This window comes from Theobroma umbraticum, unplaced genomic scaffold, assembly GCF_002168275.2.
Source record: "Theobroma umbraticum cultivar Fairchild unplaced genomic scaffold, ASM216827v3 scaffold_86.0, whole genome shotgun sequence".
NCBI classification, from domain to species: domain Eukaryota; kingdom Viridiplantae; phylum Streptophyta; class Magnoliopsida; order Malvales; family Malvaceae; genus Theobroma; species Theobroma umbraticum.
The window spans coordinates 296694-323889 of NW_018397263.1; the positions used below are offsets into that span (position 1 = coordinate 296694).

Genomic DNA, 27196 nt, shown 5'->3' on the forward strand with positions numbered 1-27196 from the left:
ATGGGCCAGTAGCCCAGAATAAGATACACTCTTTCGTGATTGGGTCTTCTTGGACTGCCCATGGTTCCCTGGTTAGCCCAAGTACCCTTCACTTTTTGGGCTCAGCTAGCCCAAGTTCTTGTGAATACAATAGATAGTTCATAAACGCAAACCCGATATTAACTTACTCGTTTAAGTATGATTAGAGTATGTTGCAAATCAGTTTTGTTCGATTTAATATTTACGTTTTCGTATATGTATTATTTATAATTATTAAATCTTATATATATTTTTTATTATAATTTGAGTCGGATCGAGTTTTGTGTGAATAAATAATATCATTGCCAAAATATTAAGAAGATTAACGGATAAGTTCTTTTAACAAATAAATAAATGTTATTTAACAGAAGAGTTACCAGAAACACATCACAGGGAGAAAATATATTACAAAGAAAGAGAACAAAAAATCAAGATGCAAAAGAAAAGTAGAAAACAGCACAAATCCAGTGGCAGATGAAGATGGTACAATCAGAATTCTAGAAATAATAATTCATTCCTGAAGCTGGAAGTGGTGTGAACCTCAAGCATCAAACGCTTGTTAATCTTGAGCAATGTGAATCAGAATGGTGGCCTCATCACTCGTGGGAGCTGCATCATCTGCTTTATTCAAAATACAATAACAATAATAATAATAAACACAGATTATCAATGAATGTCCAAAAAGAATTTAGAAAGATTGAAGTGATTATGATGCTAAATGAATGAACCTGGAAGAGATGTGGGCAAATGGGAGACGATGCTCTCAATGATACCCCCTCCACCACCACCACCACCCTCTGTTTTCTCTGCTTTGGTTTCTTCACCAACCTTCCCCATTTCTTCCTTCTTGTTTTCATCAGGACTCTCTCTTACTTCACTTTCGGAGTGGTGAAAGAGGTTGGATACGATGTTGTTGATAAGCCCTCCTCCACCACCACTCTCCTCTGTTTTCTCTGCTTTACTTTCTTCACCAACCTTGACCACTTCTTCCTTTTTGTTTTCATCAGTACTCCCTCTTACTTCACCTTCAGAGTGGTGAAAGAGGTTGGACACGATATTGTTGATAAGCCCTCCTCCACCACCACCACCACCCACTTCTTCCTCTGATCTGAAACCTGATTCATTTTCACTTCGAACATCAAAAGCTTCAACTTTCCGTTGCGCGATGTTTCCTGCTTTGGGGCTTGAAATGATATGATCTAAAATCCTACCTCCCTTCTCTTCAGGGATTGTCTCCTTCTCAGCCTGTTCTTCTTGTTTTTCTTCATCTGCATCTCCTCCAATAACCAAGTTAGAGATGAGATGGTTAATGAATCCACCAGCTCTGTCTCCCCCCTCGTGTTTAGCTGCTTCAGGATTTTGTCTTTCTGTAGTAACTTCATCTCCGCTGATATTTATCGGGTGCAACAAGCTTTCAGCTTCAGGCACGACATCTTCCATCTTGTTCGCTGGTTTTGTCTTTGAATTTCATTCATCATAGAATCGGTAAAGAACGGTGAGAAGTTTTATACTGGGGGGAAAAGGAAAAAGGCAGAATCGTCCTTGTCCCATAAAGGATTGTTTAAAGACAGAATGTGGGCTTCTTACACGTATTTCGTAAATGTTGTCTAATTGGGCCAAACCGGCCAACAAAAGGTGGACATGTGCGCGTTTTTATGATTTCCATGCAACGTCAGTGGAAAACCCGAACCCGCCTTGTCAGAAAAAGTCTGACTGTTTAGTTTACAGATTATTGTTTCTTCATTAAAGCAAAAAAGCATTCAATGGGAAAATTAGAAGTGCTCTGTGTCTGCTTTTCTTACTGATCATGACCATGATTTTGGATTGGCATATGTGTCACCTCAACGCCGAATCATTTGGCTTTCAAGCAACAGAGGAAGAAAGAAACGAGCCTCCACCAATTCAGATCAATATGTAGGAAAAGGAGGGAAAGAAAGTTTAGCATTTGGCCCTTGAAGGGCTAGAATGAAGCAGACATAGGCTGAAACAAGCTTTTCATTATTTCAGTATTGGCATCAATACATTGTCAAAAAACAAGTGTATCTCAAATAGATATCAAGCTTTGATCACTAGTTAAGTAAAAACTCTGCCTACCTTTTACCAAGAATCAGAAACCATCTCGTTTCAAAGATGTGTGGTGTTATCCATGTGAAAGCTGGATGATGCGGAGTCAGACCCTACGAAGCCTAGGGCTCATGTAGTTAACTCCTTATGCGGTAGTTATGCTATTGATCATTCTCGGTTGAACCATATCTGGCTGCCTCCTCAGCTTTCTTTTGTGCTTCCCTTTTCCCCTTTCGTCTAGCATCCCTCACAACAGCATCAGCCTGGACTTTCTCCATTATTGTATTGAAACCAGGAATGGTCCTCTCCAGTTTGTTGTAGACTTGGCTGCTAAGGTTGCAAAAAATCCGAAATATTCTCTGCAAGCATAGAAACATAAAGATTATAAATAAAGGCTTGTGGACAAATCTGACTCATTATTGAAAATCAGGCATCATATTAAAGAAGATCGTTGGAAATGTTTGAAAGCTACTAGAACTGCCATGCAAAGATTTTAAAAATCATTGTAGCATGTTATTTTAGCAAAGCAAATTTAAAAATTTCTCCATACACACCCACAAAATCACTAAGACACGTGGAAAGCAGGGACAGTTGTTTTTGTTATCAAACTTGCAGCTTGACCAATATCAACAAATATGACATATATATGGAAGAAATTACACCCTACCTTGACATCCTTATTCCAATGTCTGATGTAAGGAGGACCTGTAGTGTAGGTACCAAGAGGTTCACGATACCACTCTCCACCATATGTAATCTCATCCATTGCTTGCTCAACACTTAAAACTTCCCATGGCCTTAACCCAGGAATAGCTTTGGCCAATTTGCGCCTGCCTCACAGAAGCAATTAAAATATTTAACAGTTATAAAACCATTTTAAATACCATTCTAATAAGATGATAACCATCAAGACACCCATGCAATTTCAGCAATATGATGTATAATTATCTTCAAGATAAAGAAGGTTAGAAGAAGAGAAGCAATACCGAAGATCTTTTGAAATGTATTTGTTAGGCATATGATCGGATTCCAAAAGAGTTGTCATTTCAGAGCCACTAGCCCAAAGAAATAGGGCATGGCTAGGAATTCTAACTCCAGGCCATATGCCATCATTAGCTTTTAGAACGGCCAAATCACGTCTTTTGCTCTCTATAGCTTCTTCTTGAAGCTGCTTATAAGTTTTCTTCTCATGTCCTTTAAGGGGAACCCAAGGAGGTATACCTTTCTGAAGTTTATGAAGGAAAGCTGTTGCTGCCGCACCAAGTCTAACTGATGAACAATATAAGACAAGAAAAAATCAATCAGGATATTGAATTTGACCATTCAGAGACTATTTTTGGATTATGGTAGACCGAAGACGACCAGGAAAGAAAATAGTCATCATCACAGACAATATTCATCTAAGCAGAGTGCATTTGATGAATTCTGGTCCACCAACAGTTGCATTCAAGTTGGATAACTCTAACCATTTGGTACTACATTTTGCTATTACATTCTAGGAGGACTAACAAAATACTAAATAGGTGATAAGTACCGGTCAATGCTGAAACCAGAGAACAGAACTCCTAATGTATAATGTTGGCCTCTTGTTTCAGTATACAATAAACACATGTTAATGAAATGCATAAGAAAAGGAAGGATAAAAAATACCTTCCCAAGTGGCTATTGCAGGTTCCAAGCCATAAACCATATGAATTGGTGCCCATTCATCCATGTCCTCTCCCCAAATAAAAGTGTGCTTATCAATTATACCAGCACCCCAAGCTGTTTTGAGGGTTATTAGCTCACAAGGACCTCGGGTACGACCCAAGCGATCTTTATAGTACCAGCCTCCACTCCTCATGATAACTGTATCAATAAATAAACATGACATGATTGAATAGCAAATAGAACAAAAACAATCCAGAAGGGGGAAAACAAGGTACACAGAGACGTTAGATCACTCCTAAACCTTCCCTTTGAGAGTAACTTAAGCTGAGATGCGATAAAGAAGAATCAACAGAAAATTGGATAACGATATGAGAACCTAAATTTTGACCTCTAATATTCAGCAAACTCTTGAAGTTGCAAAACTCAAAAGATTCGAAAATAATTCGCAGCAGAGTCAGGGAAAACAACAATGTCCGCTTCCACATAGAACCTAAATTACTCGAAAAAAACATTCTCGAAACTAACACATGAACTCAGGACAAGCTCCAACAAGCCGTTCAAGAAGAACCAAACTTACAGTCGTAGTAACGCTTCTCGAGCCGCTTATAACCAATAGCCTGAGCAACATCAATAGGTCGACCCGGCGGGTAAGGCCTCTGGCGGAACCCCCAGAGCCCAAAAAAGAACTGCTTTGTAAAATCCCAAAATTTATCATCACTCTCTTTCCTGGTTTTGATTGCTTTTCTAGGCATAGGCCTCCCATCCAACCCAATCACGTGCGGCAGGGCTTGCCACAGCTTCTTATCTTCACTTCTATACGGCTCGTCATTTTCTTTAAGCTCCATTCTATTGATTTCATCAGCAATTTCCTCAGCTCTAGCCAAAAACTGAATCACGGGACTACTCCTGAAATCTTGCCACCACTTTTCATTCTCTTTAACTTCCTCTTCCGTTGGATTCTCTTTCTTCTCAAAAAGAGGATCCCCGCTCAAAATATTTTCCACTTCCGGAGTGTGCCTGTAATCAGGGAGGTTCTCGCATTCCCAGAAGAACTGGTCCAGCATCTGCTTGTACGGCCCAGGCTTGTCAGAATCGTTGTCGGGCTTCTTGGGTTTTTTCTCGAAGAGGCTGGAGGCGTTTATGGAAGCGAAATTTGGAGAGTTTGAGGATGTCTTGGGGAGGAATTGGTCGGCAAGTGAGGGAAGATTGACGGGTTGGATTGGATTTTGAGGTTTCCTGAACCAACTTTCGAAGGGATTAAAGTTGATTGAAGCCATTGGTAAAGGCTAGAGCCTTTTGGGGGGGCTTTGCTTCGAAGGGTTTAGGGTTTTGGTGAGGTTGAAGAGAGACGAGTTCAGCTAACTGAGGAGACTGGGAAATGGCGACGCTAACAAGGACTGTGAGCGTTTCTGAGATAGAGTGAAGGAAGAAGGGAGTGTGCTTTGCTATAATTGGGTCACATACAACTTTTGGGCTTTATAACTAAGCTTTTAGGCCCAAATAATTTTTGGGATGTTTAAAATAAGTTTATTTTTTATTTTTTAAACATTTAATACTCACTTTTTTATATTATAAGTATATCTTTATATTTTTATTTTTATTTCATGTTTTAGATCCGTCATCACATAACAATAAATAATCACTAACATAAATACAAAAATGTTTAAAATGTTGATGAGAAATCCCCGTTATTGATCATCAATCAAATTATATAAAAATCAAAATTTTTATCTTCATTTTCGTAAAAATTAAAAAAAAAAACAAAATATTTAAAGATGATAAGAGTACTATACACTTCAACTATCGATAATAGCATCCAATTCATGAATCTCGCTCAACTAATCGCATAAATATAAGTAATGGATGCCAAAAAAAAGGAGAGAAAGAGTGTATAAAAGATATTTTTTTATTATTTTTAAAAGTTACATTGATATCAAAGTGTTACAAAACTGGTAAAGCCAGGTATATATATTGAATTATTGAAACTAGAAATAAAGAATTTATTCCTTGCTTAAATTGGGTGAATAATATCAACATGAGTCAGCTTTCAATATTAAAAAGAGTTACAAATAATAATAATAATAATAAAAAGACTCTCTCTTTTTGGAATCCACATCTAAAGTAGTTTACAATTTATTCAAAACTTGTGGGTGAGTTAGAATATTCATGGAAAGGGATCATGAGTTGCACAATTTTGGAGCAAAGCAAAATATTCCATGCATTTTTCCAAGAGAATTACTTATTGTTAATTATTGATTTTAAGGGATTCATCTAAATTGGTTTTTAATGAATTTTAGTTGTTTATCAAACTATTATTTTGTCTAATTGTAGAATTAATGCAATTATACGGGCTACTAATTTAATTACTCTATCAAAACCGGCCCTATTAAAAAAATGGGACAAACATTGATTATGAAAAACAATAACAATAATCTTTTGATCTCTTTTTCTATATCTATTTTCTTTTTTTGAATGTCTTAAATTAAAGTTTTGTTAGGCACCTAATACTCTTTTTGTCCTAGTACTTATAAATTTGCGTTTTCTAATAGAAAGAATTGAATTTTTATGTTAATATTTTTAAAGATTTTTAATATAAAATATATCAAAATTAAAATTATTATTTTAATGTTTATGAAAAAAATCAAGTACAAATATTTAAAAATAGAGAGATTACTATTTATTTAATATTATAAAATACTTAAAAATGTATTTAAATATTTAATTTATTAGTTAATATATGGCGTTTCTGCTTAAAAGATCTCTCTTTCTCCTCAATATTTTTAAAAAATAAAATAAAGTATAAAATAACTGGAAAAGATGATGGATTTATATGGAAACGGAAAATAGGATCGAAATCATATCTTATTTATTGACTAAAGTTCAGCCATTAATGGTGAGCACTGTGATTTGACAAAAGGATTGGAGAGAAAAAGAAACTGAAAAAGAAAAAGAGGAAAAGGTTAAACAAAGTAGATAAAAGGTGACAGTTACTTTGGAAGCTTTTTTTGTTTCAAAGTCCATAAGAAGCGATTCTCGAACTGAAACTTGTGAAATATTTTCTGCTTTTGTAGTTTGGGAATGGCGTCTCCTCGTTTCTTCTTCGTTTTCTTCCTCTCCACTTCTCTGCACTTCTTGTTGTCAATATCTCCATGTCATGCTCAAAACGTCACTCTTTCTCTTTACTACGAAACTCTCTGCCCTTACTGTGCAGACTTCATAGCCAACCATCTGGTAAAGGTCTTTGACAAGGGTCTCATTTCCATCGTCAACCTCAGGCTGGTTCCATGGGGCAACGCTGTTATGCAACGTGACGGTAGCTTCGTTTGCCAGGTTCTTGTCAACCCCCTTTCTTTTTATCGATGAATGTCTCCATCAGTGTTTATCTGTTTCGGTTTTCCAAGCATAGCCTCTCAGCAGAAGCAGGATTTCAATATTGTTCAGAGATTAATGATAGGGTCTTAATCCTGCCTGTCTAACGGGCTCGTTTTTCCTTTTTGGGCTTATTTTTCCCTTTGTGTTGGCTTATCTGTTTCCTTAGAAGAAGCTGCAGGCTTGCAGCCTGAATTTGGCTTTGGCCAATCTTATTGTTTTCCAGTTATGAATGACCAATCAGGTTTGATCACAATGCTTCAGCATGGAGTGTTCCAGGTTGGGACCCAAAATTTTGATTCCTTTTTTCTTTTAGTCATCACCTTTAATTTATCAACAGCTTCCAGGCCCCGGGGTTATTCAGAAGTTGAACATCATATTAATTCATTTCATTTAGCCATATCATGCATAAACTGTTGATGAACCAAGCTACTGTAATTCTAATTTGGTTTTTTTTTGGTACTTGTAATGCTGATGTGGTTCTATATCTGTGATTCTGATATTCTGAGCTACTACTTATTCTTTCATTTTCTTGTCTGTAACACCTTGCAGCATGGGCCAGATGAATGCGTCCTGAATGCTATTGATGCCTGCACCATCACAATATATCCTCAAGTGGTAAGCTTTCCATTCCTCTAGGAAGAAGAACCCACATTCTTTGTCATCTATATTTTGGAATTCAAAACATCAAATTCTAACAGGTACGGCCATAGCTTCCATCCTTGGATATGTAAGTAGTTGATCCCCAAGTCTTTTTTTATCTCGTACGTTTGCTTGTTGCAGGAGCGGCATTTCAGATTTATTCTCTGCGTGGAGCGTCTGGCCTTGGAGAACAAGCAGAACGAGTGGGTTAACTGTTTTGATATGACTGGGTTGGGCAGGGTCCCCGTTGATTGCTATAAAAGTGGATACGGAAACGTGGTTAGTTTCCTGAGCTTATCTCCCCAATATCCATTCTGTGACTATAACTTTGTTCTTCTAATATCCATTCTGTGATTATATGCATACAGCTGGAAAAACAGTATGCTGCCGAAACAGCTCAGCTTAATCCACCACATAAATTTGTTCCATGGGTGCTTGTTAACGGTCAACCTCTAGAGGAGGTCATTTTCTAGCTTATTATGTCTCTTTCTGCTCTCCATTTCTTTCTTAATTTTATGGATCCATTGTCTTGTCAACTGTTTTCGCGAATGCAGGACTTCAAGAATTTTGTTAGGTACGTCTGCAAGGCATACCAGGGCAAGCAAGTCCCAGAGGCTTGCCACCAATCACTTCCGCTGATGAACAATTCTTTGAAAAAGGCAAATCCTAGTAATCCAGTTTGTTATCCTAAGAGAAAAACTAGACAACTTTGGGTAGAGCTAAGAAAATCTGAAGAGTAACTTTTTGTCGACTCTTCCTATGTAGGCGTCCTTGCTGAATGCTGATACACCATTTTCAATCACATTGTTGCTGATTTTTGGGATTCACTTTTGGCTTCTCTCTGCTTTAATTGAACAATAGCGATTGATCTTGCTAAAACGGTACAGTGTACTGTAGAACTATTGATTAGATGATGGCTCAGAAATGTACATGAATTATTCTAACTAGTCAAAGTCAGGTAAGAGTGTTGAACCAAAAAAGGGTCATATTCATTTTTTCTCGTAAAATTATAAGCAACATAAAATGATTAACGGGAAATGATTCCATAATAGTCGGGGCATGAGTCTTGAATTCTCATCATCTGTTCCCTGCAGTACTATTTGTCAGCGCTTTTCATGATTCTGGAGTTCATTGCTGTTTGAGAGTTGAGACTTGCTGCCTGTTGTTTGCAGTGCATTAGATTTGGACTGTCTGGAAATCACAGCAAATTAGTTTGAATGTATACTCCATTTGATTATTCAGAACTAACTTTAATTCACAAAGAAATTTGACCATACCAGAAAAAGGAAAAAGTGCAGCAATGGGAGTTTTTGTCCTTAATGAATTAACTCTTCAGCAAAGTTTGAAAGAAGTTTGGGGTGCATCTGATACAATATAATGTGAATTTTCACTTGCACCCAGCCAGCTTTTTGCAAAGAAAACATGTTAGAGCAGTGTCACAGTGATCTAAGAGCAAAATAGCTTGTTATGGGTTCGAGTTATATATTTTTGGACATCCTTGCTGTTAGATTATATGAACTTGTGGCAGCAGCGTCAACCCTCAGAAGGAACAAGCTTGTGTTCAAGATCAGATTGCTGGCGTTTATCAATAATTATATATAATGTTTTTCAATCATTATACCCAAAATTTGATGCTTATGAAAAGCTAAGGGAAGAAAAATGAATGAAAAATAGTGATAATTAGGAAACAATTTGATAAAGACTAGTTTCAGAATTGTAATAGAACATAGGGGCATTGATGTCACACTACATCCTTCAGGAACACGTCCAAGGAACCATATATTTGTTGCACTGGACATTATTACATGCTCTCCAAAATGGCTTTTTGTAACTTAGCTTTCCCAGTTCTAGTTATGGCTTGTCTTTTGTTTCAATTCACATTCCCATCTCAAGTTTCTGTTAGAAATGACGCCGGTGTCAAGGTTTCAACCTCTAACAGTTCTCAAAACGTTAATGTCTCTATCTACTACGAAGCTCTCTGTGTTCGTTGTGCGAAGTTCATGGTCAACAAGCTCGAGGATGTGTTCGAAAATGGTCTTATCTCCATCATCAATCTCAGGCTTGTTCCTTGGGGTGCTTCCTACATCAGTAAATCTAACAACACCATCATTTGTAAGGTCGATACTTATCTTCCTCTGGGTTTGATTCATACTGTTTACATTCCATTTAAGCAATCTCACAACCGCTTTTGATATACGCTCCTTGTACTACATGAACACAATGACTGCAGCAGTAGTTCAGCCTTACAGAGAGTAGGGAGAAGTAGACTCCCATCAGTTTTTTTCCTTTTTGCTAACCAAAGCTGAAAGATCAGAAAAGAAATCTGATTTTTAAAAACTTATGATGAAATTGTTTCCTTTAACTCTGTTTCCCTCCCTTACCCACACAAAGAGCCAGGCGTACCGGGCTTAGCAAATCATCTCTTGTCTGCAAGGACTTGATTGATGAGCTGGCTTTTTTAGGTCCCATACACCCAAAAGCGTAGGAGTACCTAATTTTCCTTTCAGAGGGTGGCAAACTGGAATGTGAAACTTCATTTTGGTGTTGAAGGACATTAACACTATAATGAGTTTACTCATTAAAAATGGGGGCCCATGTTCTTCTTTTCCTTGTTTCAGTCTTCCATCTTGTCCAGTCCCAAGGTAAAAGAGAAGGTAACAATTTTATCATAATGGTTAAGGGATATAATTGGCTTCTGTTCAACCGGTCTCATGATGGATTCCCTTTTGGAAAAATGCCAGTTTCCTTCTTTTGATAAACAAGAATGCCACTCATTTGATGTAGATCATGGCATGCTGGTATCCTTGTTGATTATGCCTGTTTCAGTTATCTAACTTACACTTCAAGAAACTTTTGCAGCATGGACAAGATGAATGCCAGTTAAATACTATTCAAGCCTGTGCTATTTATGTCTGGCCTGACGTTGTAAGCACAGAATTTGCTTCCTCTCCCCTCCCCCAAGTTGTCTATCCTGGAACCTCATGATGTTTCTAATTAACATTCTGCTTAAATTACAGAACAAGCATTATGGTCTGATCTACTGCATTGAGTTTCTAGCAATTGAGGGAAGGCAAAATGAATGGGAAAGTTGTTTCAAGTCATTGGGTTTACCTCAGAAACACATTTTGGACTGCTATAATAGTGGAAAAGGAAGAACGGTCAGAGTCTTTTTCCTATTTCATTACCCAGCAAAATGATTATGAAATAAAAAAAAAATTATCATAGTAATGATAACATAGATTTTGACAAGATAAATAGCCTTCCATATTATTTTCATGAGTTTTTTCATTTCCATCAGTCAATTATGTTTATTTCTTTCTATTTCTTCTGATGAGTAAATTGTGATGTTTGATATGCAGCTTGAGTTAGCATATGCCAATGAAACTGCTCATCTTAGTCCACCTCATGCATTTACTCCATGGGTGGTGGTGAATAATCAGTCAATTGGAAAAGTTAGTTCCTTCATATTTTTTTCTTTCTAGTTATTTCACTTTCCTCCATTTCTACAGCTCTGAATTTCTTTCTGCAGGACTATGAAAATTTTGCTGCTCACATCTGCAAAGCATACAAAGGCAATGCTTCAACTAAGAGCTGCAAGTCACTTCCATCAATTATCAACTCTACCAGTATTGCAAGGAACTTGACATCTTCAACACCAACAAACAAAATGCTCAGCCTCTGATAGAATTAGACTCAGAACATCCTGTCTGGTCATTCGATATCAGAAGTGGGTAGAATTGTATTACGAACAAAGCAATTGGAAATTAATTTTTGGACAGGTCCTTAACCGCTATGATGTCAACATGACCAGAAATAGAGGGAACCTTTCTTTTTCTGGGAGATGCCAGCCAGTCTACCTGTGGGCAAGTGGCTGATTTTATTAACCCTATCGGAAAGTTACAGAAATACTGCGTACCATCACATGTGAAGATATGTTCAATCAATCAGACTCTTGTCTTTTGCACTAATTATTGCAACATTTAGGTTCATATTTGGCTATGATTAATAAATGGAAGAGAAGTTCTAGCATTAGCATTAGGTTCAGAAAAATGGGGCTTCCTTGAAACAGATTCTGGGCTCAAGATTGCACATGAATGAGTTGGCACATGGCAGAAGATTCGGAAGTTGGAAAGGATTTTGAACAATTTAAGAAAATGCAGATTTGTTTTCATAACTGAGTCATGACAATTGCAGTTAACCAATCCCACTTTTCCAATTTTGAGACTCAAAGAATTGTGTTGTGAAGAGTGGGAATCTGATTTAGTATCAAGGCAGGTATAAGCTCAAACAGCCTGCTCCAAAGCTAATGCTGTCCTCTTTGGTGCTTCAATACCAAATCCATTCATTTTCTCCTCCAGGCATTAGCACACTCTTTATCTACCTTTAGAGTTTTGCATGCTTAGTCAGATTCTTAATTAAAGCTTACGGTTTGTTCTTAATAATTAAAGCTTATGGTCAGGGAAGGCTGGATAACTATACAAAGCCAATTTTTAGAGTCCAAACATAAAATAAGGATGCTATTCTTGGATTTCGAACTTTTATAATTGTTGACGAAATCAATCCACTGAACACTTATCAACTAACGACAAAATTATCAAATTTTTATAGAGTTTTTCTGCTGCAAACCATTGACAGAAGGAGCCAAACCTTTATAGAACACCCATAGAACCACAGATCAGAGCAATAATCACTTCTCGAGTTGAATCAAGAAAAAGGTAATCCCAGAGATTCACAGATTAAGACAGACACTTCCAAAGCCGCATTTAGAAAAAGTAATGATTTGGAGACTAGTATGTATAATTTACTCAAATGATTGCGTTTGTTCTTCCTGTCATCAACACGCGAACTTACATGTGATTCTTTAAGAATGCTTGAATGTCTGTCTCTATCACCTAGGAGCAGCTTCCACCTTTTATATATATATATACAAAAGACTAATCTTATTCACAATCTAACTTTAATTAAATATCATAGTCTAACGAGATGATAGTATTGTTTTGTAATTTTAACTAGATAATTTATACAATTATCTAACGCCAAGGAGAGTGTTCAGATAATTGATACAATTATCTTAACAATTCTGAAAGCTAGTGCTGAGCAAAAAAAAAAAAAAATTATGGAAGCTAGTAGTTCGACTATATATACCCTTGGCAAATGGGAGCTTCAGCATTGGGCAAAGTTATTAGCAAATGGCTAATCTTCAATTATTCTTCATTATTGTGGATTCTCTACCGTTCATGTTTGTTTCTGCATCTCATTCCTCTTTAGATTATGATAATGTCAAGACTTTATCTCCTGCAATAAATAATGAGAAGGTTAATCTGTCTCTGTACTATGAGACATTATGCCCATATTGTGCATCCTTCATCTCAGATAACCTTGTGAAGGTCTTCCAGAATGATCTCGATACCATTGTCAATCTCAGGTTGGTCCCTTGGGGCAATGCTTTCATTGTTGGCAATAGAACCCAGTGCCAGGTTCGATGCTCATTTCTTCATCCGAATCTATTTTTTCTTTTTTGGTACGATTACTTAAATTTATTTTGTACCATTTGCCCTTTTCTCTGTTTTGCAACAATGTGCAGCACGGGGAAGAAGAATGCTACTTAAATACTATACATAGCTGTGTCATCCACCTCTGGCCTGATGTGGTAATATTTTATTTTTTAGTGAAAAATAGTTCACAGAATCCATGACTAGGCAGCAGAAAGTAGAGATGTAGCCCTTCGATGTACATGCATTTTCACTTCATCTGAAACTTCTGTTTTTTGTGATGCAGAAGATGCATTTCGAGTCCATTGACTGCACAGAGAAACGAAACTTAAAGCGGGGGCCAGTTACGTCCCATGGTGGGAACCTTGCTGTGAAAAACTGACTCTGAGGACAGAATCAAGGAATGCTATAATAGTGGATATGGAAATAAGGTTGGCTGCATATCCAGTGGCATTTTATAGTGTTAATTTTTTTTTTTGAAAAGTAGAATTCATTCATAAAGGAACAAAGCTACAGCCAGAAAGGAAGAGAATAGCCTCCAGGAAAAGCTGTACAGACACAAAAATCAGATCTGCAGCAACAAACCAACCCTGCCTTCCCCAGAAAAGCAGCATATATATCCCCCATCAAACAAAAAGAGGTTAGCAAACCTCAACCAAACAGACAGAGGTGATCTTGTCAAGCACAAAACCAAAAAAAAAACACCTACACAACCAAATATTCATACTCAGAATCAGCAAAAGAAAAGAATCTCCCCTGTACACCTGCAACAAGAGAAGTGGACAAGACGATCTTCCTGAATAATCGACAATAGGAACTAGCTGCAAAATCTCTGAAGAATCGCTGAAATCTTGAATCAAGTCATCCATAACAGAAGCAGTTTCAGCCTCTATGAATAATACTCCCTCTGCATTGCGTATGATAAACTCCCTCTTCACTTGATTTCCTTTCTCACTTTAACAATGGCACCAAAAAGCGGAGGCCTATTCCAGCACAGACACCAGGTCCTCTGTGCGTTGAACCCCAGCTTTTGCAAGTCGATCGGCCAATTGTTATTCTCTCTAAAAGTGTGCCTCACCTCCCATCTTCGTACATCATTTTTCAATCGTTCAATATGGAGAACCCACTTTCTTAATTTCCAGGGTGCTTCCAAAGGTTTGTTCACCCATTTAACAGCGTTACATGAGTCACTCTTAATTATCAAACTGTGTGATTGATTCCATTTGGATGGAATAAACAACAAGAAAGCTTCCCGAATTGTTCTAATTTCTGCAAGGTTTGAATCAGTGTTAATTGTTCTCAAGATATGTACTTCTTATGGGAATTAGAAGGTTCACTCCGACATTGAGTGCAAATTAATATATATGCAGCTTCAGCTACAATATGCTAATGAGACTGCAAGTCTCAATCCTCCTCATGATTATGTGTCATGGGTGGTGGTGAATAACCAGCCAATCCTTGATGTAAGTCTCAATTCTCTCTCTCTCTCTCTCTCTCTCTTTTCGTTTGTGGGGGTGTTGTAACTTCAATTTTTCATGGTGCAGGACTTTGTAAATTTTGTGAAATATGTCTGTCAAGCTTATAAAGGTGATCATGTACCACTGGCTTGCAAAGCACAATCATCCAATGTCAGCTCAGATAAGATGGCAAATAAAATCCATCCGGGCTGCTATGCTACTGAAATTTTTAGAAACTCAGCACCATCCACAGCAGCAAAAACAGGCCCAGGAACGAAATAGAACCTTAAATGAGTCCACACGTTCCTGCATCAGTTTCTGCTTTGTCCATCACTGCTGGTTCACCTAGTATAATAAAAAAACCAGCCAATTGTCAGGTTATTATTGTTGTATGACAAGTTAAAGGTGATATATCAGATACGATTATTGTTCTGCAACTATGAACGGAAAAATCAACTTCTATTTGCTTAAATTATTTGAATAGCATTCCAAAATTTTGGTATCATGAACAATTTGATACACTTCGAGTTTTTCATGAAAACATGGCTGCTCCAGCAAGCCTGGTGTGCAAATTGTCATGACAGAGACTAGGTTTTAAAATTGGAGGGACCATTTGCGTATTTATACCAAAGGAAATGTGGGACACATCTCATTTATAAGGAACAGTGTGGAAGTTTGAGTGTTTATGACAGATACATACACACCCTACAAAAAATGGGAACTTCAGTATTTGCACTGAGTAATGGCTTCTTCCCAGTTACTCCCCTTTCTTCTACTTTCTCTGCTCATCATCCTCATCTGTCCATCTCATTCTTCTCCAGAAAACAATGTCACCGAGTCTCAATCTCTTTCCAAACCAAAGAAAGTTAACCTGTCTCTGTACTATGAGTCTCTATGTCCATATTGCCGGAGGTTCATTGTAAATCAACTCGTGAAGGTCTTCAACAGTGATCTTCTCAACATTATCAATCTCAGGCTGGTTCCCTGGGGCAATGCTAAAGTTGTAAAACCTGACAAGACCATCAATTGCCAGGTTCCATTTCCATGGTTCTATCTTGTCTGTAATCATTACGGTTTTGCCACTTCTCTTCAGCCATTGCTTCCAAATACAAGTGATCATCCAATCAGTATTTCTTTATTGTTTGTAATTTTAACACCATTTATTTTATTTACTTGTTTTATATTATAAATCAAGCATGGTGAAGATGAATGCTACCTGAACACCATACATGCCTGCGCCATTAATATCTGGCCTGATCTGGTAAGTCACCTTTCTCTTCCATAGCAGAAAGAGTGCTGAAATCCCTTTCTTTTAGCACAGTATGTAAAATAGATTCCTTAAACAAAACAGAATTAGTGCACAAAATTTTTTATTTTCATAGTAAATCAAATTTTATGAATGTGGTTCTTGAGATTTATATAGAAGTCAAAATCAATTACTAATTATGTAGGTCCCAAAAGTTACTGAGCGAACAGATTACTGCAAAAATATCTAACTAAATCTATGACAGGTTTTAGAAGTAGGTGTGATCTTTACTTCATATTAATTTTCTATTTAATGTCACAGAGAAAGCATTTCAACTTCATCTACTGTACTGAAAATCTAGGAGTTCACATCAAGGATGGTCAGCACTCTGACGGTGCAGCTGCGTTGTGGAAAGCCTGCTCCGCGAGATTGGGTATGGATCAGAAACTCATCAAGAAGTGCTATGACAGTGGGCATGGAAGAAAGGCAAGCTCTTCTACTTAGAATTTTATGTTCATAATCAAGTACAACTAAATTCAACAGCTACACAACATTTTTCTGTAGTTATAATTTATTTCATATTTCCAGTGAATGGATAAGTAAACTTCGAGGCAGTTGCTTAGAGATCAAGATTTTAAATACGTGCATCGATATGTTTATTACATCTATTACATGACAAGTTATTATCATCTGTTACATGACAAGTCACTGATATCAACTGAAAATTGAAAATGCAGCTTCTACTGCAGTACGCTACTGAAACCGACAATCTCCATCCAAAACATTTATATGTTCCCTGGGTGACAGTGAATAATCAACCTCTTTTTGATGTTAGTCCCTTTAGCTCTCTATTTCTTATCATCAAGACCTTCCTCTCTCTTTCTGACCCCCTTAATGTTTTGGGTGCAGAAATACGAAAATTTTGTAACCTATGTCTGCAATGCTTACGAAGACAAAGCTCTGCCAAATGCCTGCAAGTCACATTCTCCAAAAGAAACTGAAGAAGAAAGTTCAATCTATCCTGCCTGCTACCCAGACTCAGCATCATTCATTCCAGCAAAGGAAATCCCAAATTCAGCAGAGACTTCATTGGTGCAGGGAAGGAAAATAGAAGCACCAGCATAAATTCATGCTGGAGTCGCACGAATGGAACATTTAACTTTAGCGTTTTCATTTTGCACTTGGAACAAAATGTAATTAATGTTAATCTTATTTGATAATCTTTCCAAGTTCAAACTTGAAGAATGAAAAAGGAGATTTTATGAATGAGATTCATCGCCTGGTTCCAGGCTTGCCAACAAATTTCAACAGGTAAAGAAATTAGATTCATCATCAACAAAATGCTTTTGGTTCTTTCAACAAGGTAATGGTTACACTGACAGAGTCCAACCTTCTACGATATCAATGGCTCTTTAAGAATCGAAATCATTGATCACATAACAAGATCAAAAGTTAGGAACATGTAAAATGCTTGGATAGAAGCATTAAAAACACACAAAATTTACATATTTGATTACATATCTTAACACCGAGAATGTATGTCCAATGCCTATTGGGAATTTATCATCTTCCATATGCGATCACAAACATCAGAAGCAGTCATCTTTGATGGGTCAAATTCAAACTTCTCTACTACCTTTCTATCTCTATCCACTATATCTGCAAGAAATTTGAATCAAGGAGAACCAGTATATCGCAACCTAAAAAACAACTTTGAGAACAGAACCAGACAGATAAAAGAAGACAAAGGGGAAATAATGTTCATCAGAAGGATACGGCCTGAGATTCTGGATTTATCTTCCAAGTCCGGAATGATACTAGTTATAGAAGCATACATCGAAAGCTTCCTCCTGCAAGAAATATAAGGATTCATTTTAAGATGCCAAAAGTTGAACTACAAGTATAATTCATAGAGAGATAAGCAAAAAATAACTGTGGAAGGTATAGTTTCATAGCCATTACAACACATTTTTGTAATAAGATATCATTGTTGAACACAGCAAAAGATCCCTGGTTCCTCAAATACAGTTGAATAACCAAATCCCAGAACAGTATGGATGTCATTTTGAATAACCTCCGTTCATTCAGAACAGAAGGTGACTGTGTGGACAATGAGTATAAGCATGAAAACCAAAGTTCAGAAATTCAAGTCAAGATCTTTCCCTTAGTTGTCCAAGAGACACATTCACGATAACAACTTTCCTCATTTTCAGGACATAGACACTGAAATTACAGAAAATATAAAAAAATGAACAAGCATCATTTACTTCACGAATTCATAAATTCAGAACAGGTGACAGTGTGGACAACGAGTACATGCATAGAAACCAAAGTCTACAAATTCAAGTCAAGATCTTTCCCTTAGTTGTCCGATTCCCTTGTTTTCAGGACATAACATGGGAATTCAGGTAATACAGAGATCGAACAAACATTACTTCGAATTCGAGTTCGGAAACTTACTGTTCTTTGAACTTGTCTTGCTCAAATTTCCTCAGCTTTTGCTTCCGCTCGTCGATAGAAACCCTCTGGCGATCCAGCTCACTTATCTCATTACCAATAGCCGTGTTCTTTAAAAAAGGAAATTAAATCAAACACCACAAAAGCAAAACCTTTAAAAATCAAAAGAAAAAGTCCAACAAAAGCATATACTTATCTAAGCTCCTCCATGAGTTCACGTTCTTTCTCAAGTTCCTCTTTCAATTCCTTCTGCAAAGACTCCATTTCAGCTCCATTGGCAACCTCAGACTTCGCCTGCTCCGTTTTCTTCTTACAAGCTTCGATCTTTTCTTCATACTCTGCTTTTGTTTAAAATGAAAAAAAGAAAGAAAGATCTTTCTTTACTTTCTTACTTCTTTTGCTTATTTTAATTTCTGGGTAAAACAAAGAGAGTTAGAAGGAAAGAGAACCTTGAAGCAATCGGTGAACCTCTTTGGAATCAGAGTCGCAATGCGAGTGGAGATCGTTCAAGTGCTGGAAACACTGGGTTAAGTTGTTAACGTCCCTTTTGTCCTTTAACACCTCCACCAGATCGTCGCTGTAAGATATCAGCTTCTCCACATCGATCATTCTCGAGGATTCCCCCATTTTTCTAGGGTTCCCCGTACTCCTTTCTTCAAATTTGACCGAAGAAAAGATGAATTAACGAAAAAGAGGGAACAAAGCAGAGTTTCAAATACGTTTTCAGAACCAAAAGCAAAGGCCTTTGAATCCCAAAATGGGATCTACGAGAAATTGAAAAAGATTTTCTCTTGCTAGCCAGCAGTAGAAGGGAAAGAGAGAGATGAATGAGAGGGAAAACTAGAAGAAAGCTTCGGATTTGATTAAATTTGAAATAATAGCTTTAAATATTAAAGCTTTATATGAATTAACAGCCCCATTAAGGCGTCGATATGTCCGAGTGGTTAAGGAGACAGACTCGAAATCTGTTGGGCTTGTCCTGCGCAGGTTCGAATCCTGCTGTCGACGCTTCTGTTTTCAATCTTTGTTTTATTTATTTCAGACGAAAACTTTTTAATTACAATGGAGAATTCTTGTATTCATTTATTTCAGACAAACTTTTTAATTACAAGGAAGAATTCTTGTATTCATTTGTTTTATTGTTCATCACTGTTCATACAATTTCTACATAAAAATAATCCTCCGGTAGTGTATTTCTGCGTGAAAAGTAGAAAGGAATCTAACTCTGATCTTGTCTCCAATTGGACACTCTGACAAGTGTAGTTCCTCTCCACTCCAGGGCCAACTCATTCCCACAGTTCCCTCCAATGCTCACCTCAAATAAGTTTTCCTTTTCTCTCACTATCTCTTTAGCTTCCATTAATCTCTCTGTGCTCACCCTCAATCCTTCCAATGCTGTTTCTGCCTGGAAATGGCGAGTTTCCTCTATCTCCTTCCATTTTTGGAACCAAGCTTGAGGACAGATACTAGGTCCGACAAAGAGACACTCCATTGCCATCCTTGCTTGCATGAGGTGCTCTGCGAAGTTGGATTGCATTGATTCTAAGACAGCTTGGTAGTGCATCAAAAGCCCATCGAAGAATGTGCCGAATCCCGAGCAATCTTTCAGTTTTGCACAAGCATCTCCGTCACCAAATGCTACGATTCCCCTGTTTCTTGGAACAGAACTTGCTAACAGTTCTTTAGCCACGTTCAGGAACTGATTTACAAACTTCGGGCACTTGCCTTTTCCCATGTGTGGCAGTCCCACCATGCAATTGAAGGCTAACCATTCCCTAGTGCCACCTCGTTTCTTCATTTTCTTGAGCTCATTCGCCAAATCTTCGATTCCCATTTCTTCCACTTTCAACTTTAGGCCTAAAGACCTAGCATGGTCGCAAAGTTGCCTTCTTGTGTCCTCAAACCTCCATGGAGAGGGAGCAAAGTCTTCCTCTCCCCATCTTATTGATGTCAGTCTCAATGTCTTGTGTTGCCATGCCATGGCCTCGATCAATGGAGGCCACTGAATCCCCTCTCCAATGTCAAAATCCACGATGTGGAGCATATTTGCATCATTTGGCATGGCTTCAAGGATTGCTGAATTAGCAGCAAAATGAGCAAACCTCCCATATGGGAACATCTGATAGAATGCCCTGAAGGCAGTCTCAAAGTTCCTGCTAGATTCTTGCATAAGATAATCGCTCTGATTTTGAAAGCTTTGAGATAAACTGAATGCAATCCGTTCCCAAGTTTCACCAACTGGACTAGCTTTCTCACCGACGCACCTCATGATCACCTGTGCAAGCTCTGTCTGATTCTTCTCTATGGCTTCTCCATAAGCGTTGAGTAGATGAAATATGCTCAATTGGTTATCAATTTCCATGGCTACTCCTGGCATGGTAAGCGATGATTGCATTGATGTCACATCCGTTGATGCCTCACTAGATCTCACGGATGGACTAGGACTCCATACATCTTGCCCCTGAGAGGACAGTGGCAGTGACGGAAAACTTTCTTCACTACTCTCATCCAAACAGTTGTACAGATCCTCAATCCCATCAGTCAGCATAGACTCAAGCCCCTCCAAGGGGACAACAGAAAAATCCTCCAAAGGTACTGTTACCTGAAGCTGATCATCACAGGCTGGAAATGGGAATACCTCACCGGAGAACATTGTAGAGAAATGGGAAACCGAGGAAATGTCAGAGGAATCCTCCCTGGTAGTGAATGAAGAAGAGAATTCACAACCGTTAAAATGGCCACTCATATTCAAGTCATGGGATTCGAACTGATCAGTAGTTGGATTCATGAAATCGTCGAATGGCCATAGAAGGGGAAAATTTTCTGATTCCATCATCTTCTGTAGATAACTTACAGAATTAAAACACTTAATCTGATTTGCTTCGAGTCTTGACCGTGGAGTTTTCGTGTATATATATATATATATAAAGCAGATAACGATGGCATGAATAAGATAACATGAAAAGAAATTTAAATCAAAGAAAAGAACTCCCAATCACTCTCACCCGATTTCTTAAGAGTATTATTCCATCAAGGTTCCCTGCTGGGTCGCCTTCCTTGCTTGGCAGCTTCCCAGAGGTGATATTTCATGTAATTTTTTTATATTATATGAATATTTTAATGAAGAAATTAGTCAGGTGAAATTGTTCATTGCTTTCCAAGGTAAATACCGTTTAACTTAATGAGAATGATAACCTCCATTTAAATAATAATATGAAGACCAGGTCCGGAGCTGATAAGCAAAATTCCTCGTATACATCAACATATTATATGTGAATTTAAGGAAGAAGAAGCTGATAAAACTACCAGGTTGCATGAAGAATCGAAAGAATTCCTTACCACGTCGCTTTCGGTTAATGAAGGTGTTATTACTCGTCAAAGTCTTGTTCTTTCTGCGTATAATTAATTATCTTAATGCAGGAAATTCAGGATCATTCTAATTAATAGCACTTCCAAATATTATTAGTCTATTTCTTTTACTCCTTCATCACATGCCAATATTCATTCCAAAAAGTGTAATTTGATCAGGTCTTGAATTCAATTTTCAGGGTTAAGATATCTGCCGTTTGAAATTAGTTATAAGTAATCGATTTTGGTGCAAATATCCATTTAATTTCATTTACTTTTAAAAAAATCAGATTGGATTCAAGTTTTTAAATGAATATTCACTAAATAAACAGTTTCGGACAATTATGGGTATTATTGAACAATTTTGATTAGATTATGAATTTTAACTTGTTCCTTTCAATCCTATTCAAAGTTTTGTTTAAGTTTGAATAGCATGAAGTAAGTCAAATAGTAAATAGTAACAATCAATGGTAAAAAGTTAAAGATAAGCAAAGAGTTTTACGCAACTTTCATGCAAAATATTCCATCTATATCTTGATTCTTGTCCTTTTATGATGTTTTGTAATGTAATAAATTCTAATTTTCGATAAGTTTTCCATATCCAAAATGTTGAAGATATGGCATGTGCAGAATCATGATCCAATATTGATTCTTCAGTCGCAAAATAATCAAACAGCAATACATCATTCGATGTACTGATCAAGTTTAAGTACCGATCCCATAATTTTTTGAACCTAAACTATGTGATTTTTAAAAATTTAAATTCAAGTTGCTAGTAACAATAGACTTTGATAATTATATAAGTCTTGATAATCACATTCACATCGGATGTGAGATGTGACGTATTACAATTTTACGTACTTAATCTTTGAAGTTCTCATCAAAGGCATATATCATGTTCATTCCACATGACCAAGATCTTACCATTGCAATGTAAAATCCCACATCAGACTAGCGCATGTTTTGACTTTTGAGGGTCACATAGTTTTAGTCCGAAAAGTTACTTGATTGAAATCTAAACTTAAGGATGTAACAGCATCTTTAAATTTCAAAGAATTGAAAAAAAAAGTTGGTTGTATCTGGAATAACAATCAAGTAGAAAGCTCGATTGGGAATAGAAGAAAAGATAGAGAGAAGGGCTTAGATAGAAAAGATAAATCTAGCTAGAACTGTGGTTAAAAATGGCATTTTTGTCAAGATTATATCAAATTCAAAGATGATGAAAAGATCAATAAATTTGATAATAATACAGTGGTTGGGGATGACTTTGATACTTTTGGAGAAGCTGATAATATTCTTATAGTTACTATTGGTAACCTAATGGATATATGGATCTTGGATTCAGCTTGTTGCTTCCATATATGTCCTAAGTCTGATTAGTTTACAACTTAACAATCTGTTGATATGAACACTATACAATTAGGAGATGATTTCTCTCTCTAAGTTGTTAGGATTGGCACAATTTGGATCAAGATATTTGATGGTATGGTAAGCACTTTTAAGGTGAAATATGTGCTTGACATGAAAAAAAATTTGATATCCTTGAGTTTGTTCAATAAAAAATACTACAAATATAGTGACCAAGATGATGTCTTGAATGTATCTAAAAGAGCCTTAACTATAATGAAAGGTAAGTTATTCGAGGACCTTTATCGTTTAGTGGGAAACACGATCATTGAAACTATTTTCGTAGTCTCATTCAATGATCTTGATGATGATGTAACACGTTTATGGTATATGAGATTGAGTCATATAAGCGAAAAAGAGATCCAAAAACTAAATAAGCGTAGTTTGCTGTGTAGTCGAAAGACTGAAAAGCTAGATTTTTGTGAGCAACATATAGTGAAATTTAGCACTACACCTCATCGAACCAGGAGTGCAGTAAACTACATCTATTTAAATTTGTTGGGTCTTTTTCTGGTAGTATCAAAAGGTAGATCATTATACATATGAACCTTTATTGATTATTTTTCAAGAAAGGTGTGAACGTATTTTTGAAGGCTATGAGTGAAGTGTTAACCACTTTTTTACATTCGAAGGCATTGATTGAGAAACAGACTAAGAAAAGGATCGAGAGCTTTCGAATAAACAATGGTTCGAAATTTTACAAAGGTGAGTTTAGTCTGTTTTGCAAGAATAAAGGAATCGTTAGACATCACACTATCATCAAAACACCACAACAAAACAGTGTTGTAGAATGGATGAAGAGAACATTTTTGGAGAGAGCAAAATACATGATCTCTAATGTTGGCCTAACCAAAGTATTTTGGACATAAGCTATCAATATGGCTTATTACTTGGTAAATCAGTTTTCATCAACTGCAATTGAATTTAAGACTCCTAAAAAAGTTTGGTCTGGTAAACCCACTTATTACTTTATATTGAGAATATTTGGTTATATTATTCATGCTAATATAAGTGATGGTAAACTTGAGTTGAGGGCAATGGAGTGCATATTCCTAAGCTATGCATATAAGGTGAAAGGTTATCGGTTGTGATGTACTAATTGTAAGTCCCTCAAGTTTATGGTGAGTCGGATGTTACTTTTGACAAGTTTGCATTACTTTATGGATAAAGTCTAGAATTGCATACACATTAGACCAGGAAGTTGGCAAGCAGGTGGACTTTAAAAGCAATGCTCCGAAGATAGTGCAGGATGATAGTGAAATCTAGAATGAACTGCAAGAGCCATAAGAATTGGTATTTCAACAAAGCATTACTTGCATCGATGGTGATTTTGATTCTTATGTTTTATCTATAGAAGTGGAGATTGATGAACCTTACTTTTATTGTGAGGTAATTACATATGTCCAGTTTTCTAAGAAGATTGAATCTCTACATTGGGATCAAACATGGAAGCTTGTGAAAACACCTAAAGGTATTATTGATGTTGTCTTAGTATGTGAAGGAGGTGCAAACAATAGTTGTAATGTGGTTAGCTTCTCCAATTCAGATTTTGCTAATGATCTAGATAATGGAGGCTCTCGAATAAGGTATGTGTTCACTCTCTCAGGGTCTGTAATTAGTTGGAAAGTAATAATTACCTTGTTTACAACTGAAGCTGAATATATGGTTGTGATTGAGGCAGTAAAGGAGGCTTTATGGTTTCAAGGATTGGCTAGTGATCTTGGTTTTGGACAAACATATATACTTGTGTTTTTTTCTGGTCAAAGTGTCATACACTTGACTGCAAATCAAATGTTTCATGAGAAAACCAAACACACCCAAGTCAAGTGTAATTTCATTCGAGAGATTGTTTCTAGATGTGAGATTGTAGTGAAAAAAATAGTTACAGTTGGAAATCTGACAAATATATTTACTAAGGCAGTTTTTGGAATAAAATTCAAGCATTGCTTGGACTTGATTAGTGTTCGTAGTGCTTGAGGCCCTTTGGGGCAATGTTAGTGTTGACAGAGATTGATTCATAAGGTAAAGCTTAGTGAATTCAAGTTTTGAATTGTAATTTGATTAAGATTATAGTTTAATTCTAATTAAACTAGTATACCTTGTTAAGATAGTTTTTAAATCTAATTAGACTAGATTAATATATCTTAATTGTATTAAGATAAGATTATTGTCTTTGACCTCTATAAAAAGATTTTATGGGATTAAAGAATAGTCTCACCTAAATTTAAAAAGAGTGATTTGAGTGTACGAGGGATAAGAATTGTGAGTTTGAGACTATTCTTGTAATCTCATGATTTTTCTTTTAATGAATTTTTCTCTATTGTTGTGTTTATTTTGAATAATTTTTTAGAGATAATTTCGTAATTTTTACAATATTAAAAAAGCTACGTAATCATTAATTACAAAAATTATTGAAACGTGGGCTAATTTCCCTTCCGACTCACCTTCCTTTAGAGGCCGGCCCTGAAAATTTCCTAAGTTGTAGCTTCCAATGATTTTGGCTTTGACTGTGATGCATCTAGTTTACTTGTATTTGTGAGAAAATTTCCTTCCAAAATGATTAATTGCCAACGAATTTCAGGCCGATTAGTGATGTATCAATTCCAAGCATGACAGAACAATATTCATAAGACTAAATAATATATAATTAAGTAAAGAAGTGTAAGAGAATATAATATTTTACGTATAACAAGATAAAGGCATGATATCTACAGTTACTTGTAACATATAAACTCTCTAAAAACTTGCTTTCTCAAGGCCGAAACTTACTGTATTAATAAATACTTTCGACAGGATGGAGATATCTCGGAATTACTCTGCCGTTTGTACTTGATTCTTTTTTGTCAATTCAGCTGCTAAAAACATCTACCACTCAAAACCTTATCCCCAGACAAATTGTCATGCATCCGATTCAGAAAAAGAAAGAATTTCCTGGTAGGATTTAGTTGACAATTTGAGCTATAAACTTCTATATCAACTGTTATTATCAGGAATGATATATATATATATATATATATATATATATATTTCTGTTGAAAACTATTTTAATCAAAAGGTGTTAGACCCAGACTTGCTTCGTTGTTTTTCATTTAATTAATTTGGCTTGTAGGCCAAAAAAAAAAGGGGGTTGCCCTCAATGACAAATGCAATTTCTCTGTTTAATAAATCAAGCCATGCCTATATTCTTCTTCATTGTTGGAGTTGGAGACAAACGGCAGTGTGTGTAAACACGTGTCATAAGTATTACTGTCACGAGATACTCATTTCCGGCAAGGTTTGCCTGATAATCTAAGCAAAAAAGCCACCACATCAGTCAAAGAATCAAACAAAAACTGATCAAATTCCATTGGCTTTGGTTTGGCTTGAGACATGCATGGCATCCTTCAAAGTTGAGTTACATTACAGAGAATATAATCTTGGTCAAGACATTTAACTTCTTCTTTCTTTCTAGTCCTTCTGTCCCTCTATAATTCAAACATGGGCCTAGAGAGACACCAGGCTTGGCAGACAGATAGACACGAGACAAGAGGTTGGGAAGTAGAGTTGACTTGGTACCATCTAAGGCCAATCTACTACAAGGCAAGGTCCATGATTAAGCTCGAAATCCATGATTAAGCTCGAAAATTAAGTAAACTGTCACTGAAACCTCTGGGATAAACAAATATTGGATATAGTCAAGTTCAACCCAATGCCCCTTGTTGATTTATATATATAAAGTATAGTTTACTTTAATCCTTATTCAATCTTTTTTCCATTTGCGGATCAAGCACGATCGAGCTCAACTCGTTTTTTTGACTAAAAATTGTAAAATACGCAGCCGAATCACTTCATTCGGAAGCTGACTGTTTACTTGATTAGGTCTAAACCCAATATATTCAATCACTTTTCCAACCCTTTTCCATAGGTTAATTTCTTCTTTTCCTCAAACCGCCAACCTTATGCTTGTTGAATAATGAGTATTTCAGTCAAAATGTATTTGAGAATTGGTATGTAAGGCTCTCTCAGTCTGTAATTAAATTACAACAGCTTCTACTTCTTTACTATGT

The 27196-nt window shown here is 36.5% G+C and overlaps 8 protein-coding genes and 1 non-coding gene across 11 annotated transcripts; 5 read left to right on the top strand and 4 right to left on the bottom strand.

Moving 5' to 3' along the window:
• Window positions 1–342: 342 nt before the first annotated feature.
• Window positions 343–1882, bottom strand: LOC110420146 (uncharacterized). The gene is made up of 2 exons (XM_021433346.2): window positions 747–1882; window positions 343–636 (listed from the first exon to the last, which is right to left on the bottom strand). The coding sequence occupies exons 1-2, from the start codon at window positions 1456–1458 to the stop codon at window positions 578–580; spliced, it is 771 nt and encodes a 256-aa protein (XP_021289021.1). The 5' UTR covers window positions 1459–1882; the 3' UTR covers window positions 343–577.
• A 113-nt stretch (window positions 1883–1995) lies between these two features.
• On the bottom strand, window positions 1996–5162 carry LOC110420140 (histone-lysine N-methyltransferase ATXR3-like protein). The gene is made up of 5 exons (XM_021433335.1): window positions 4310–5162; window positions 3733–3930; window positions 3069–3351; window positions 2750–2912; window positions 1996–2441 (listed from the first exon to the last, which is right to left on the bottom strand). Exons 1-5 carry the CDS (start codon window positions 5007–5009, stop codon window positions 2244–2246), a joined length of 1542 nt encoding a protein of 513 aa, XP_021289010.1. The 5' UTR covers window positions 5010–5162; the 3' UTR covers window positions 1996–2243.
• A 1528-nt stretch (window positions 5163–6690) lies between these two features.
• On the top strand, window positions 6691–8654 carry OSH1 (gamma interferon responsive lysosomal thiol (GILT) reductase family protein). 2 transcript variants are annotated; one of them, XM_089784259.1, is made up of 6 exons: window positions 6691–6712; window positions 6804–7062; window positions 7654–7719; window positions 7885–8022; window positions 8112–8204; window positions 8298–8653. In XM_089784259.1, the coding sequence occupies exons 2-6, from the start codon at window positions 6811–6813 to the stop codon at window positions 8481–8483; spliced, it is 735 nt and encodes a 244-aa protein (XP_089640385.1). In that variant the 5' UTR covers window positions 6691–6712; window positions 6804–6810; the 3' UTR covers window positions 8484–8653. The 2 variants fall into 2 exon arrangements, with proteins under 2 accessions (XP_089640385.1, XP_089640386.1); XM_089784260.1 differs by lacking the exons at window positions 6691–6712; window positions 6804–7062 and adding an exon at window positions 7086–7380 and having other exon boundaries at window positions 8298–8654.
• Window positions 8655–9560: 906 nt separating this feature from the next.
• Window positions 9561–11909, top strand: LOC110420147 (gamma-interferon-responsive lysosomal thiol protein-like). Its single transcript, XM_021433347.2, has 5 exons — window positions 9561–9860; window positions 10603–10668; window positions 10761–10901; window positions 11103–11195; window positions 11273–11909. The coding sequence occupies exons 1-5, from the start codon at window positions 9561–9563 to the stop codon at window positions 11423–11425; spliced, it is 753 nt and encodes a 250-aa protein (XP_021289022.2). The 3' UTR covers window positions 11426–11909.
• Window positions 11910–12932: 1023 nt separating this feature from the next.
• LOC110420639 (gamma-interferon-responsive lysosomal thiol protein-like) lies at window positions 12933–14974 on the top strand. Its single transcript, XM_021434021.2, is given in 7 exon segments — window positions 12933–13220; window positions 13328–13393; window positions 13522–13588; window positions 13591–13614; window positions 13617–13666; window positions 14606–14698; window positions 14780–14974. Coding segments are annotated over 7 exon segments (783 nt in total).
• A 433-nt stretch (window positions 14975–15407) lies between these two features.
• LOC149526897 (gamma-interferon-responsive lysosomal thiol protein-like) lies at window positions 15408–17233 on the top strand. Its single transcript, XM_089784298.1, has 5 exons — window positions 15408–15725; window positions 15888–15953; window positions 16260–16424; window positions 16676–16768; window positions 16848–17233. The coding sequence occupies exons 1-5, from the start codon at window positions 15435–15437 to the stop codon at window positions 17061–17063; spliced, it is 831 nt and encodes a 276-aa protein (XP_089640424.1). The 5' UTR covers window positions 15408–15434; the 3' UTR covers window positions 17064–17233.
• A 26-nt stretch (window positions 17234–17259) lies between these two features.
• On the bottom strand, window positions 17260–19243 carry LOC110420149 (kinetochore protein SPC24 homolog). 2 transcript variants are annotated; one of them, XM_021433352.1, is made up of 5 exons: window positions 18845–19243; window positions 18592–18733; window positions 18399–18500; window positions 17715–17788; window positions 17260–17591 (listed from the first exon to the last, which is right to left on the bottom strand). In XM_021433352.1, exons 1-5 carry the CDS (start codon window positions 19020–19022, stop codon window positions 17488–17490), a joined length of 600 nt encoding a protein of 199 aa, XP_021289027.1. In that variant the 5' UTR covers window positions 19023–19243; the 3' UTR covers window positions 17260–17487. The 2 variants fall into 2 exon arrangements, with proteins under 2 accessions (XP_021289027.1, XP_021289026.1); XM_021433351.1 differs by having other exon boundaries at window positions 17260–17597.
• Window positions 19244–19321: 78 nt separating this feature from the next.
• On the top strand, window positions 19322–19403 carry TRNAS-CGA (transfer RNA serine (anticodon CGA)). The gene has a single exon. It is a non-coding gene; the product is annotated as a tRNA-Ser (tRNA).
• Window positions 19404–19614: 211 nt separating this feature from the next.
• Window positions 19615–21231, bottom strand: LOC110420139 (protein NODULATION SIGNALING PATHWAY 2-like). The gene has a single exon (XM_021433334.1). It carries the CDS (start codon window positions 21229–21231, stop codon window positions 19615–19617), a length of 1617 nt encoding a protein of 538 aa, XP_021289009.1.
• Between the last annotated feature and the right edge of the window lie 5965 nt (window positions 21232–27196).

What these genes read in the sequence shown, in the direction of transcription:
- LOC149526897 (XM_089784298.1), top strand. Translation starts at nt 15,435, where the DNA reads ATGGCTTCTTCCCAGTTACTCCCCTTTCTTCTACTTTCTCTGCTCATC. An exon ending in ACAGTGGGCATGGAAGAAAG is followed by an intron (nt 16,425 to 16,675) that starts GCAAGCTCTTCT and finishes TTGAAAATGCAG; the next exon opens with CTTCTACTGCAGTACGCTAC. An exon ending in ATAATCAACCTCTTTTTGAT is followed by an intron (nt 16,769 to 16,847) that starts GTTAGTCCCTTT and finishes TTTTGGGTGCAG; the next exon opens with AAATACGAAAATTTTGTAAC.
- LOC110420147 (XM_021433347.2), top strand. Translation starts at nt 9,561, where the DNA reads ATGGCTTTTTGTAACTTAGCTTTCCCAGTTCTAGTTATGGCTTGTCTT. An exon ending in ACAACACCATCATTTGTAAG is followed by an intron (nt 9,861 to 10,602) that starts GTCGATACTTAT and finishes AAACTTTTGCAG; the next exon opens with CATGGACAAGATGAATGCCA. An exon ending in TTTATGTCTGGCCTGACGTT is followed by an intron (nt 10,669 to 10,760) that starts GTAAGCACAGAA and finishes CTTAAATTACAG; the next exon opens with AACAAGCATTATGGTCTGAT.
- LOC110420149 (XM_021433351.1), bottom strand. Translation starts at nt 19,022, where the DNA reads ATGGGGGAATCCTCGAGAATGATCGATGTGGAGAAGCTGATATCTTAC. An exon ending in GGTTCACCGATTGCTTCAAG is followed by an intron (nt 18,734 to 18,844) that starts GTTCTCTTTCCT and finishes AAACAAAAGCAG; the next exon opens with AGTATGAAGAAAAGATCGAA. An exon ending in TAAATCCAGAATCTCAGGCC is followed by an intron (nt 17,598 to 17,714) that starts GTATCCTTCTGA and finishes AATTTCTTGCAG; the next exon opens with ATATAGTGGATAGAGATAGA.
- OSH1 (XM_089784259.1), top strand. Translation starts at nt 6,811, where the DNA reads ATGGCGTCTCCTCGTTTCTTCTTCGTTTTCTTCCTCTCCACTTCTCTG. An exon ending in ACGGTAGCTTCGTTTGCCAG is followed by an intron (nt 7,063 to 7,653) that starts GTTCTTGTCAAC and finishes AACACCTTGCAG; the next exon opens with CATGGGCCAGATGAATGCGT. An exon ending in ACGGTCAACCTCTAGAGGAG is followed by an intron (nt 8,205 to 8,297) that starts GTCATTTTCTAG and finishes TCGCGAATGCAG; the next exon opens with GACTTCAAGAATTTTGTTAG.
- LOC110420139 (XM_021433334.1), bottom strand. Translation starts at nt 21,231, where the DNA reads ATGATGGAATCAGAAAATTTTCCCCTTCTATGGCCATTCGACGATTTC.
- LOC110420146 (XM_021433346.2), bottom strand. Translation starts at nt 1,458, where the DNA reads ATGGAAGATGTCGTGCCTGAAGCTGAAAGCTTGTTGCACCCGATAAAT. An exon ending in TTTGCCCACATCTCTTCCAG is followed by an intron (nt 637 to 746) that starts GTTCATTCATTT and finishes TGAATAAAGCAG; the next exon opens with ATGATGCAGCTCCCACGAGT.
- LOC110420140 (XM_021433335.1), bottom strand. Translation starts at nt 5,009, where the DNA reads ATGGCTTCAATCAACTTTAATCCCTTCGAAAGTTGGTTCAGGAAACCT. An exon ending in CGAGAAGCGTTACTACGACT is followed by an intron (nt 3,931 to 4,309) that starts GTAAGTTTGGTT and finishes TTATTGATACAG; the next exon opens with TTATCATGAGGAGTGGAGGC. An exon ending in TACATTTCAAAAGATCTTCG is followed by an intron (nt 2,913 to 3,068) that starts GTATTGCTTCTC and finishes TCTGTGAGGCAG; the next exon opens with GCGCAAATTGGCCAAAGCTA.